Genomic DNA, 13,696 nt, shown 5'->3' with positions numbered 1-13,696 from the left:
TTAGAAATTATTACATAGTATACATTTTATATGTTTTTAATATATTTTATTGATTATGTTATTACAGCTGTCCCATTTCCCCCTTCACTCCCCTCTACTCTGCCCCCCTCCTACCCACACTCCCCCCGTTAGTTCATGTCCATGTGTCATACTTATAAGTTCTTTAACTTCTACATTTCCCATACTATTCTTAACCTCCCCCTGTCTATTTTCTACCTACCGTCTATGCTACTTACTCTCTGTACCTTTCCCCCTCTCCTCCTCCCACTCCCCTGTTGATAATCCTCCATTTCTGTAGTTCTGTTCCTGTTCTAGTTGTTTGCTTAGTTTGTTTTTGTTTTTGTTTTAGGTGTGATTGTTAATAATTGTGAGTTTGCTGTCATTTTACTGTACATGTTTTTGATCTTCTTTTTCTGAAATAAGTCCCTTTAACATTTCATATAATAAGGGCTTGGTGATGATGACTTCCTTTAACTTGACCTTATCTGAGAAGCACTTTATCTGCCCTTCCATTCTAAATGAAAGCTTTGCTGAATAGAGCAGTCTTGGATGTAGAGCCTTGCCTTTCATGATTTGGAATACTTCTTTCCAGCCTCTTCTTACCTGTAAGGTCTCTTTTGAGAAGTCAGCTGACAGTCTTATGGGAATTCCTTTGCAGGTAACTATCTCCTTTTCTCTTGCTGCTTTTAATATTCTCTCTTTATCTTCAATCTTGGGTAATATAATTATGATGTGCCTTGGTGTGTTCCTCCTTGGGTCCAACTTCTTTGAACATTCTAAGCTTCCTGGACTTCCTGGAAGTCTGTTTCTTCTGCCAGAATGGGGAAGTTCTCCTTTATTATTTGTTGAAATAACTTTTCCACTTGTTGCTCTTCCTCTTCTCCTCTGATATCTCTATAATTCACATGTTAGAATGTTTAAAGATGTACTGGAGGTTCCTAAGTCTCTCCTCATTTTTTAAAAATTCTTGTTTCTTCATTCTTTTGTGATTGGATGTTTCTTTCTTCATTCTGGTCCACTCCATTGATTTGAGTCCCAGTTTCCTTCCCATCACTATTGGTTACCTGTACATTTGCCTTTATTTCACTTAGTGTATCCTTCATTTTTTCATCTAATTTGTGACCAAATTCAATGAATTCTGTGAGCATCCTGATTACCAGTGTTTTGAACTGTGCATCTGATAGGTTGGCTATCTCTTCTTCACTTAGTTGCATTTATTCTGGAGCTTTGATCTGTTCTTTCATATAATCCACTGTTTTTTTTTTTTTGTTTTTTTTTTTGCTCAGCTTACCTGTTACATAGTAAGGGGCAGAGCCTTAGGTGTTCACCAGGAAAGGGCAACCTGGGTCACTGTGCTGTGATGCTGTATGTGGAGGAGGGGTCTGAGAGGGAACAATGGCGCTTGCTCCATGCTCTGCCAAATTTCAGTCCCTTCCCCCACTTCCCACAGGCAAATTGGACCCTCTGGTGCTGATTCCTGTGTGGGTGGGTTTGTGTACATTCTAGGACCCTGTGGGTCTCTCTTGTGAACTCTCCTGTGAGGCTGGGAGTTTCTTCTGGCACCTCAACCCCCATAGGTGTTTTCAATCAGTGTTTTGAGGATTCATTTCCAGTGCTGGGACCCAGGGTTGCATGGTCTGAATCTCTCCCGTTTTACCTGGTTTATCTGCATGTAAATATGGGACCACCTGGTCTGCTAGCTGCATTGTGCACCATGCCCCTCCACAATCCACCACCTTGCTGGGTCTGCCAGCCACTGCTTTGCTACAACCCCTTTCTACTGGGCCACCTGACTTTGCCCCTCCTACTAGTCTAGATGAATATTTCTTCTTTAACTCCTTGGTTGTCAGACTTCCATACAGTTCAATTTTCTGTTGGTACTGGTTGTTTTTTGTTCCTAAATTGTTATTGTCCTTATTTTGGTTGTGTGACAAGGCATAGTGTGTCTACCTATGCCTCCATCTTGGCTGGAAGTCCTCAACATTTTATATGTTGATGTACCTGTTGTCACAACCTACTTTTCTTCTCTTTATGTTTGTCTCCTTTTATAAAACATTTAAGTTTATTTTACCAAGTATCTCTTAGTTTATTTTTGGAACAAGCTTGACCTAAGTTAACACACACATATACATACATGCACAGATACATATGTAACAGTGTTCAACTTCTGTCCTATGTAGGGGCCTACTTCAAATTGGGTTCATCTGAATATACCTTTATTCTAGCTTCTGTCACCTTGCAAAGTGCCCAAGTCCCTAACCTTTCATTTTTTGTAGTTTTACTTGGGTCATTGAGTTGTGAGTGGTTTGCAAAGGTATTTTATTCAAGGAAATTAGTTAGCCAAAATTGAATTTGCCCAAAAGCTCCAGTTTTTCTGAATTAATTCAATTTATGTTAATTTGATGAATTAATCTAGTTTACTAATTCTTCCTATGAATATATTAATGTATTAACCTTATATTTTTAGTTCTAGAAATTAGTAAAAATTTCAGCATTTAAAGCTCTTATAGTGGGACTTCTGGCCAAAGTAGAGGGGTAGGTAGATATACTTTGTCTCTTCACACAACCAAAAGAAGGTCAAAGTCAAATTTAAGAGCAAAAAATAACCAGAACTACCAGAAAATCAAACTGTATGGAAGCCCAACAACCAAGGAGTTAAAGTAAAAACATTCATCCAGACCAGTAGGAGGGGCAGAGATGAGCAGCCAAGCTGGAGAGGACATGCAGCAAGGCAGTGGCTATAGGATCATGGTGGGTGAGGCAATGACTGGCAGAGTAGTCAGTCCCACATTTGCCCGCAGATAGACAAGGAGGAACAACTAGTGAGCAAGACAGACCACATAACCCAGGATTCCAGCACAAGAAAAGAAAGCCTCAAAACCTCTGACTGAAAAAAAAACTGTGGGGGTTGTGGCAGCGAGAGAAACTCCAGCCTCACAGTAGAGTTCATTGGAGAGACCCCACAGGGTCCTAGAACATACCTAAGCCCACCTGATAATCAGCACCAGAAGAACCCCATTTGCTTGTGGGTAGCAGAGGAAGTGACTGAAAGCCAGCTGAGAGCCAAACAAGCAGCACTGTTCTCTCTTTGGCCCCTCTAAAATATACAGCTCCACAACCCAGTTACAGGGCTTGCCCCATCCTTTCAAATACCTAAGGCTCTGCCCCTTACAAAGTAACAGGCAAGCTAAGAGAAAAAATATGTCCCAAATGAAAGAACAGATCAAAGCTCCAGAACAAATACAACTAAGTAATGAAGAGATAGCCAACCTATCAGATGCACAGTTCAAAACACTGGTAATGAGGATGCTCACAGAAATGGTTGAGTATGGTCACAAAATAAAGAAAATATGAAGGCTATGAAAAGTGAAATAAAGGAAAGTCTACATGGAGCCAAAAGTGAAGGGAAGAAAACTGTGACTCAGATCAATGGTTTGGAACAGAAGGAAGAGATAAACATTCACCCAGAACAGAATAAAGAAACAAAAATTCAAAAAAATGAGTAGAGTGATAGGAACCTCAGACACAACTTTAAATGTTCCAACATCTAAATCATAGGGGTGTCACAAGGAGAAGAATAACAAGAAATCAAAAATTTCTTTGAAAAAATAATGGAGAACTTCCCCAATCTAGTAAAGGAAGTAGAGTTCCAGGAAGTCCAGGAAGCCCAGAGAGTCCCACAGAAGTTTGACCTAAGGAAGCACACACCAAAGCCCATCATAATTATATTACCGAAGGTGAAAAAGAAGAATCTTAAAAGCAGAAAGAGAAAAGGAGATAGTTACCTACAAAGGAATTCCCATAAGACTGTCAGCTGACTTCTCAAAAGATACCTTGCAGTCAAGAAGGGGCTGGAAAAAAATATTTCAAGTCATGAAAGGCAAGGACCTACATCCAGGATGACTTTATCCAGCAAAGCTTTCATTTAGAATGGAAGGGCAGATAAAGTGCTTTTCAGATAAGGTCAAGTTAAAAGAGTTCATCATCTCTAAGCCCTTATGCAAAATGTTAGAGACTTATCTAAGAAAAAGAAGATCAAGAATATGAACAGTAAAAGACAATAAACTCAAAACTATCAACAACCAAACTTAAAAAATAAAAACAAAAGCAAAAACTAATCAAGTAAACAATTAGAACAGGAACAGATTCACAGAAATGAAGATCACATGCAGGGTTTGTCTACCTACCATTTATGCTGTGGGAAGGGAGAAAGGAGAGTATGGGGGAAAAGGTACAGGGAATAAGAAGCATAAATGGTAGGTAAAAAATAGACAGGATGAGGTTAAGATTAGTATAGGAAGTGAAGAAGCCAAAGAACTTATATGTATGACCCACAGACGTGAACTAAGTCGGGGAATGCTAGTGAGAGTGAGGGTACAAAGCAGAGGGGAAATAAATGGGAGAGAGAAATGAGACAACTGTAGTAGCATAATCAATAAAATATATTTAAAAACTAAGTAAGTAAAGCCATTACAGTGCTATAACTTTGGCCACATTATAATTATCTTTCAACTTCTGTATCTTTTTGCATGTCATTTAAAATTTTTTATAAACCTTGAGACACTCTTACTATTCTTTATCAATAGTAAATTGTTTAAAGCTACAATTTTACATTTAAAGTATATAATAAACAAATTTGATGTTTTATATTGATATACTTAGTCTGATTTCTTCTTTGAAAATCCCATATGCATGGTAAAGGTATATGAGATTTAAGGTATTGGTATTATACTGTAATTTCAGTAATAATATGAAAAATACTTTAAAAAAATTTTACATAGTTATTTTTCAAGTACAGTTTTCTGTTTATTTCTCCCATCCCAGCCCACCCCACCCCATGCTCCCCATCTCCCTCCCATTTCCACCCACTTTAGTTATTGTCCCTGTGTCCTTTATACTTGTTCCTCTAACTCCCTCCCATTATTTTTCCCTTAAATTCCCTCCTCTCTTGCCTCTGGTTGCTGTCCCCTTGTTCTCTATTTCACTGTCTTTGTTTTTATTTTGCTTGCTTGTTTATTTTGTTGTTTAGCTTCCTGTTAAAGGTGAGATCATATGGAATTTGTCTTTCAACACCTGGCCTATTTCACTCAGCATAATGCTTTCCAGTTCCATCCATGCTGTCACAAAGGGTAGGAGCTCCTTCTTTTTCTCTGCTGCATAGAATTCCATTGTGTATATGTACCACAATTTTTTGATCCATTCATTTACTGATGGGCACCTAGGTTGCTTCCAGCTCTTGGCTATTGTAAATTGTGCTGCTATGAACATTGTGGTGCATAGGTTCTTTGAAAATGATGTTTTAGGGTTCTTAGGATATAATCCTAGCAGTGGAATTGCTGGATCAAAAGGCAGATCGATTTTTATTTTTCTGAGAAAATTCTATACTGTTCTTCATAATGGTTGTACCAGTCTGCAATCCCACCAACAGTGAACTAAGGCCCCCTTTTCCCCACAACCTCTCCAACATTTGTTGTTTGTTGCTCTTGTTATGATAGCCATCCTGACTGGTGTAAAGTGGTATCTCGTTGTGGTTTTAATTTGTACCTCTCTAATAGCTAGCGATATTGAGCATCTTTTCATGTGTCTCTGGATCTTCTGTATGTCCTCCTTGGAGAAGTGTCTGTTCAAGTCCTTTTCCCATTTTTTAATTGGGTTAGTTGTCTTCTTGGAGTGGAGTCGTGTAAGTTCTTTGTATATTTTGGAGATTAAACCTTTGTCTGAGGTGTCACTGGCAAATATATATTTCCCATACAGTTGGCTGTCTTCTTAATTTAATAGTTTTCTTTAGCCATGCAGAAGCTTTTTATTTTGATGAGATCCCATTTGTTTATTCTTTCCTTTATATTCCTTGCTCTAGGGGACATATCGGTAAAAATGTTGCTGCGTCAAATATCTGAGATTTTCTTGCCAGTGTTCTCCTCTAGGACTTTAATGATGTCACGGCTTATATTTGAGTCTTTTATCCACCTTGAATTTATTTTGGTGTATGGTGTAAGTTGGTGCTCAAGTTTCATTTTTTTGCATGTAGCTGTCCAGTTCTCCCAACACCATTTGCTGAAGAGGCTATCTTTACTCCATTTTATGTTACTGCCCCCTTTATCAAATATTAATTGACTGTAGTGAGTTGGGTTGATTTCCGGGCTCTCTGTTCTGTTCCATTGGTCTATGTGCCTGTTTGAAATGATAAATCTTTTTGTAAGAAGACCAAACTACCCTACAGCTTTTAGGGGGGAAAACTCATAGAATGTGGCAATGGAAACCGAACAATGAAAACTATGTAGAAGTTTGAAAAGTGATTATTTAGTATTAATTGCTACAATTTTGTAAATAATTAGGAGAATTAATAAACTTAAATATACTACTAAGAAAATAGTAAAAGGAACTAAATATATTAAAATGTTGGCAAAAGACAAAGCAACTTTTAAAATGATTTGAAAGAAGTCAGTATAAACTGGCAAATCCCATTATGATCACCTAAAATGTTTGTTTATAAGAGTACATTCATTTAATATATTTAAAATAGTATGTCCATAAACAATATTTAAATAATATGTAAATTAGGTGACTTTGTCTTTTAATGAATTAATCATTCTCTGAGTTGATTTTTGACCAACTGATTTTTGGCCAGTTGGTCTGGAGCTCTTATCCCCTAAAGTACATGTCAGAGGGAGGGCTGGCCAAGGGTTTGGAGAATAAACCAGAGCCTGACAGTCTCAGTACTAGGGAGGTAGTGAACTCACGGAGGAACTTTGTCCACGAGCAGCAAAATCATCGTAAGGGTGACTTACTGTCCAGTAGCATCTTGCTCCAGCAAGGCCCCAGCTTTCTCAGCCTCCTTTTCTGCTGTCATTCCTCTCTCTCTTTATCAGCCCCTTTTACCTCATTTCCCTGAAGCAAAACCCAGGCTCTGCGGAATGCATCATAATCTCTGTATCACATGTGGGCCAAGATTGTTTGAGTAGAGTATTGCAACTCAGTTTCTGAGTCAGCCATGGATGATTCAAGGATTCAGATCTTGTTATACAGACTTGGGGAGGGACAGTATTTTTATTCAAGTACAGATATTTGGTAAACATGGGGCAGTGGGGCTAAATTCACCAACTGATACCTCAAGTTGATACTTGGACTACTACTTGTAAAGCATAAAGAGATGGGATCTGGAAAGCGCTTTTGCTCAAGGAACAAGTCAAGTGATTATAATTTCACCTTTTCTCCTTCTGTCAAACATCACCTGTCTCCATCAAATTAATTAGCCAAACTCTTAACACCTACATCCACCCATCTCCACTCTACTAGGACCATCATAAAATTATAGATAATAAGCTTTCATAGAATCCCTCTCCTGTCTTGGTTTTCTAATCTTTTTTTAATTTCAGCTTTATTGAGGTATTGACAAATAAAATTATAAAATGTTTAAACTGTACATTGTGATGATTAGATAAATGTATACATTATGAAAGGATCCCCGTACTAGTTAATTAATACATTTATCACCTCACGTACTAATTTTTTTAACCAGAACATTTACGTTCTACTTTCCTTATAAATTTCAGTTACATAGTAACAAATAATAGTACATTGTTATCAACTATAGTCATTGTTTTACCTTTGGTTTTCTAATCTTGGGGGAAAGTTTGTTGGATGAGATATTGTAGGACAGAATACCAGCTCTTTCACTTGAAATGGCAATCTGAATTCTCCTTTTTTATGCTTTCTCAGTGCCATGGCTTATGGGATGAAGATGACATGACTGAGAGTGGCACCGATAAGGAAGAATCAGATGATGAGCTGTCTGCCAGTTATGGCAGAAGGGCCTCCTCTGATTCCCTGAAATCCATCAACCTGGCCGCGTCCACAGAGTCAGTGCATGTGTCCTTCCCTGAGCAGCCAACGGCCGTCCGGAGGAAACGTTCTGGCAGCAGCTCCCAGATATCCAACAGATCCACTAGCTTTTCTTCAAATAGGTCCCAAAGAGGTATCCTTTGGCTGGAAACACACCCTGAGGTGTTTCATTTTTCTGGTGCTTGTGTGCTTGGGTCAGGGGAGTCTGTTAGGTGCTATCAAGGAGGCAGACATTATGATGTGAAAAGAAAGTGCTTTGAAATCAGACCCAAATTCAAACCCTGACCCAACTGTGTGTGTCACCTGGGTCAATTACATCATTGCTCCAAATGTGCATTCTTTCTGAAACTTACCAAACACTGTGTACAGTCATGCCTTGCATAGTGACTTTTTGGTCAGTGATGGATTGCATATACAACAGTGGCGTATCATGCAGCCTAGGTGTGTACTAAGCAGTACCATCTAGTGTACCCTCTATGTTGTTTGCACAACCATAAAATTGCCTACTAACACATTTCTCAGAATGTACCTCCAATTAACTTATCATTAATTGGTGTACAACTATATTCATCTTCAGAATCTACTTTTTAGGCAGATACTAGAAGGTCATGTTATGTTAATTTTACAGTTAGAGAAATTGAGACATGATAAAAGGGGTGGGTTGTGGACCCAATCTGAAAAACCTGCAACCTAGGAACTCATTTAGCACCAGAAAACCTGCTCTTCCCGTGCATTTCTTCCTGGGACAAAGATCATATAACAATGCAGGAAGGAGTCAGCATTGGGCCTGAAAACCCACAGATGTGTTTTACTGCAGAAACAGAGTTAAGAAAGCAGATTCCAAATTTTCAGTCACTATTCTTACAAGTATGTGTGTTCTTTCCTCTGAAACAGTTTCCCTCTGCCATGTGGGGCCCAGGGGCTCCTGTCATATACGTGTCAATATGCTCACACCTCACAGTGCATTGTGGTTCTTTTTATTTCTAGGCAGCACAAGCACTAGAAACAGCAGTCAAAAAGGCAGCAGTGTTTTGAGCATCAAGCAAAAAAGCAAAAAGGAATTTTATATGGAAAAGCTTCAAGAACATTTGATCAAAGCAAAAGCATTTACCATAAAGAAGTGAGTCCATGCAAACACTTGGGTTATGGGGTTTTTTTAGGCCTGAGGAACTTTGGGAAATAATTAATAACAATTATTCCATATGTACCAGGAGTGAAAAACAGAGAAGTGGCTCTTAGGTTACAAATATCATCTTTTTAATGGAGAAAAATAACACATTATTATATTGTTTTTAAAGATCACTTTTTAATAATGAGATTTATTTTTATATTCATTGAATTTATAAACACACATTTTCTATTTGAACAGGATAAATATTTTCAGAAGCTCACAGTATGTAATTCCAGGCTTTACCATGGAAACATTTACTGAAAAGAGAGGAAAATTACAAAATGCCAAAGCTGGAAGGGCCTTAGACATGCACTCTCATTTTAGAGAGGGGAGAACTGAGGCACGTGGTAGAGAAATGGTGTGACCATTATCATGTAGTAGGCCTCCAGCAAAATACTCAGGTTCTTCCCAAGTGTCAGGATGCAGACAAGCAGCAGATGAGGAGGCAAACTAGATGAACATGCAGTAAGGCTGGTCCTGAATATGGGACCCAGCCAAGAGGGTCATCCACATCTGAAGAGGGCCTTGAACTGAAGGTAAACCCCAGAGCACAGTAAAGACAGGGCAGAGGCTGGACAGACAAGCCAGAGCCAGGAGGACACAGTAACAAAGGACAGAACAAGGTGAGCTGAAAAGCTCAGGGCTGTATCTAGGAACCATGAGAGGCCCAGAACCCAAAAAGGGGAGAGGTAGGGTTACCTAACAATTACCTGGTATCTAGTCAACCCTTCAGATCTAAGCACCTCATATATTCCCATTTGTTTCTCACCCCAGCCATGTGCCTCAGTCTTATTATCACCTTCATTTTACAGAAGAGAAAATGAAAACAAGGAGAGTTAAGTAACATGTTTAAGTTCTTACAGGAGGAGAACAATTGAATCAGGTGATAAACCAGGCACCTAAATTTCAGAGCATTATATCACCTGATTATGTTTCAGTCAAGAGACAAGGTTTGTGGTCCTACCAGCAAAAAGGACTATAGTGCCTGCTTTGGCAATGAACTTGTATTTACTCTGTTCAGGGGCATCTCCCAAAAGGACTGTCCTGAAGCTGAGAGGGAGGTCAAGTTTGGCTCAAAAGAGGAATGCAGAGGAACAGAATGATTGTGGTGTCTGGCCATTTCTCCACTTGTGCCTTTCCTGAAGCCAGCGGGTGGGATCTCTGTTTTTTAGGACTCTGCAAATATATGTGCCCATCAGGGAGTTCTTCTACAACCTCATCCACCCAGACTATAGTGCTGTGACTGATGTGTATGTGCTTATGTTTCTGGCTGACACTGTTGACTTTATCATCATTGTCTTCGGCTTTTGGGCCTTTGGGGTAAGTAAAGGCCACCAAACATCCAATGACTAATAATGATACCGTCCTGTGAAATGCCACTCAGACCTGAACCTGTTGTCTCTTCCCAGAAACACTCAGCAGCAGCAGACATCACCTCTTCGCTGTCGGAGGACCAAGTCCCTGGGCCATTTCTGGTGATGGTCCTTATTCAGTTTGGAACCATGGTGGTGGACCGAGCACTGTACCTCAGGAAGACTGTATTGGGAAAGGTCGTTTTTCAAGTCATTCTTGTTTTTGGAATTCACTTCTGGATGTTCTTCATCTTGCCTGGTGTTACTGAGAGGTAAGATCTTTAGGAAATGGAGCCATGGGCACATTTTCATGTAAATGTATATAAAGTTATATATCACCACAGCAAAATCACCAGGTACAGAGGCAAAGCCTCTTCACACATAGGAAATGTTAGAGGTTTTAATCACTATTAAATTCAATGCAAATCCAAAGTATGAATGGATTCCTCAAAAATATTTTATTGTATGTTCGTATGTATCCATAAAAATAGGATTTTCAGAATAAGAGAGGTGACATTAAGCATCAGAGCAAATCTAGGATCATTATGTTGTGATTATTTCTGCACCTTAGTACAGCAATTTTCAGCTAATGTGCTGCAACATACCAGTGTGCCACAAAAATTTTAAAACATACAATACTTGACTGTTTAGTCAGGGGCATTTATCTCTTTTCCCTTTGATTATAAATTTAAAAATTATAACTTTCAAAATAACAATGGCTGTCCAATGTAAATTAGTCAGAATTATAGCTAATATTTTGTCATATAGGCAAAACATATATATATTTTTGCTGTGCAGCAGAATTTTAGTAATTGGTTTATATGTGCTATCAGATGAAAATGTTGAAAATTGCTATCTTAGTAGATACAGAAATGATTTGGAACATGATCTTAGGATAAGAGGACCTGAGACTGACATATGAGAAGTGAATGAGAAAAAATATAGACTGTTTAACTGATAGAAGAAAATCTAGCAGATGGTGGGGACAGATGATATAGTTTCTGCCACAAAGGGTACAAGAGAGTGATAAACATAACATTTGAAAAGCACTTGGCAAACTCAGCACCCAGAAAAGGAAAAGTGCAGACCCATGAGGCCATAATGCTGCTGCTCTTACCACAACTCTTGCTGCTGGCCAATATGGGTTAGAGATGGGAGGTTTAAAAAAAGTAGCCTAAAGTTTGATAAGGAAAGTCCTGGTAAGATCCTAGGAAGCTGCTAATACCATCTTTCCCTCTATCACCTTGAACCCTAAGCATCTTCTGTGTTGACCTTCTTCAATTCCCCAAGGGCACCACATCCTCCCAAATCTCAAAGCCCTTCTGCTCACTCCCCTCCTCTCCTATCTCTAACCCACAGTGCCACTTCTGTATTCTTTAGATCTTAGCCATAATGTCACTTTTCCCAGGTCTTCTCTCCCCAAGCCACCACCCAAAAATATTACTTGGGGCAAATTTGGTGCTTAATGCATGAACAGATGAATGTGTCAATTGATAACAGAAAAGCAAAGGACCCAACTATAAACAGGAACTATCAGTTCTCTTAAGTTATAAAAATATACTGTCCATAAAAGGGGAACATAGAAGTGTCCACATAACGTAATAGGAATATTTTTAATAAATATATCATTAAAAGTTTTCATGTGTAACATTAATTTGATCTTATACATCAGAGTCATTTAATAGTGAGGCCTTATGAATAACATGTCAGTGAGGCTGGCTAACACCATCTGTTTGGAAGTGTGAATAGAAAGTAATAAAAATAGATTTTACTTGTGTGGCTCATAAACTGGCTCAAATGCAATTCCTAATGAGGAAATCCAAATATGTTCTAATAATGCTGGAGCTAAATGTCCATTCTTACCTGAATGTTTAGGCTCTTTTTTATTTTAGCATAGCAATTATTGCTTTGTAATAACTGGTAGCAATTCAAAATACTTTAAAAATAAAAATGAAATCAAAATCCTTTTTCTTGAGTCTAAAGTAGAACTAACTAAATAAGGATTGTTACCTACAAAACTCCCAGTAGCCCAGTATGTCTCCTGTTCCACACATCATTTTGGAAAAGTAAACATATCTCATATGATAAAAATAATTCATATTAAAGCAAGCAGTTCATAAAAATATTAGAATTTTCTCATGAAAATGTTGTAAATCTTATTTTTTAGTCCTTAAAGTAGAATAAATTCTCTATAAATATTTAGTTATAGCTATCTCTCAACTCAAAGAAATAAACCAAATTCAGCTCCCATGGTAGATGGATGATCAATGTCAATATTTAAAAGCATCAAATAATTATTCTCTACTAAGCCTCATAGAAACTCCTATTTTCAGAGGAGAAAGAGATCTTAAAAAGATTTCTAGACCTACTGTGTAATTTCACAGTTTAATATAGGTGAAACCCAAACAGAAAGTTGATCTCCATAAAGTCATTCAGTTAATTATTGGTGAGACCAGATCCCAATCCCAGGCCTCTTGGCCCTACTGTACACTGCACCTACTGCATACTACACCCCACCCGTCATGAGAGGCATTCTGTACTTGCTTTCAAGTATATCTTTTAAATTAACAAAGCCTACTATTTCCTTGTGCAGTATCAAAGGATTTCACTATTTTAATCCCAGGAAAGAGCCTCAGAGCACAAATGTCTGCTACATCTTTACACAGAAGCCTCCAGAACGACTACTGCTTCCAGAGAAACAGCAATGGTGAAGGCACAGAGATTCACTTTACAGGATCAAATCACTAAATAGTTTCATTACTCCTGCCTGTATTAGTTTGCTATTGCTGCTGGAACAAATTAGTACACCCTTAGGGCTTAAAACAACACAAACTATCACCTTACAGTTTTGTAGGTCAGGAGCTTGGTTCAGGTCTCACTTGACTAAAAGCAAGACTGTACTTCTTTCTAAAGGTTCTAGGGGAGAAGCTTCCATATGCGTCCACATTTCTTGGCTCATGGCCCCTTCCTCCATTTTCAAAACCAGTAACAAAGGGTCAAATTCTTTTCTCATCACACTTCTCTGACTCATCTATTGTCAAATCGCCTTCTGACCACAGCTGAAAAAAAATTATTTCCCTCTAAAGACTCATTGATTAGATTGGGCCCACCTGGAATCGAGGATGTTCTCTTCATGTCTCTTAAGTTCTTAACCTTAAACCCATCTGCAAAGTCCTCTTGCCATGTAAGGTAACATATTCATAGGTTCTGGAGATTAGGACATGCACATCTTTGCAGAGGTACCATTATTCTATCTACCACATATTCTACCAGGCTTTTGTAGAGATTAACAGCATGGAAATAATACCTTCCAAATAAAATATAGCTGAAA

At 38.4% G+C, this 13,696-nt stretch overlaps 1 protein-coding gene across 4 annotated transcripts in view; it reads left to right on the top strand.

Moving 5' to 3' along the window:
• PIEZO2 (piezo type mechanosensitive ion channel component 2) overlaps positions 1 to 13,696 on the top strand; it is a 534,747-nt gene that overhangs the window by 492,766 nt on the left and 28,285 nt on the right. For all 4 annotated transcript variants that reach the window (XM_053668846.1, XM_053668845.1, XM_053668844.1 and 1 more), the window contains 4 exons: positions 7,720 to 7,975; positions 8,830 to 8,962; positions 10,186 to 10,333; positions 10,423 to 10,637. In XM_053668846.1, coding sequence (XP_053524821.1) covers positions 7,720 to 7,975; positions 8,830 to 8,962; positions 10,186 to 10,333; positions 10,423 to 10,637 — 752 coding nt within the window. The remainder of the gene's footprint in view (positions 1 to 7,719; positions 7,976 to 8,829; positions 8,963 to 10,185; positions 10,334 to 10,422; positions 10,638 to 13,696) is intronic.

Source organism: Artibeus jamaicensis, unplaced genomic scaffold (genome assembly GCF_021234435.1).
Source record: "Artibeus jamaicensis isolate MK-2021 breed Jamaican fruit bat unplaced genomic scaffold, CSHL_Jam_final contig_511, whole genome shotgun sequence".
Classification (NCBI taxonomy): domain Eukaryota; kingdom Metazoa; phylum Chordata; class Mammalia; order Chiroptera; family Phyllostomidae; genus Artibeus; species Artibeus jamaicensis.
The sequence above is the reverse complement of the archived record's forward strand: the minus strand, read 5'-3'. Positions and strand labels throughout refer to the sequence as shown.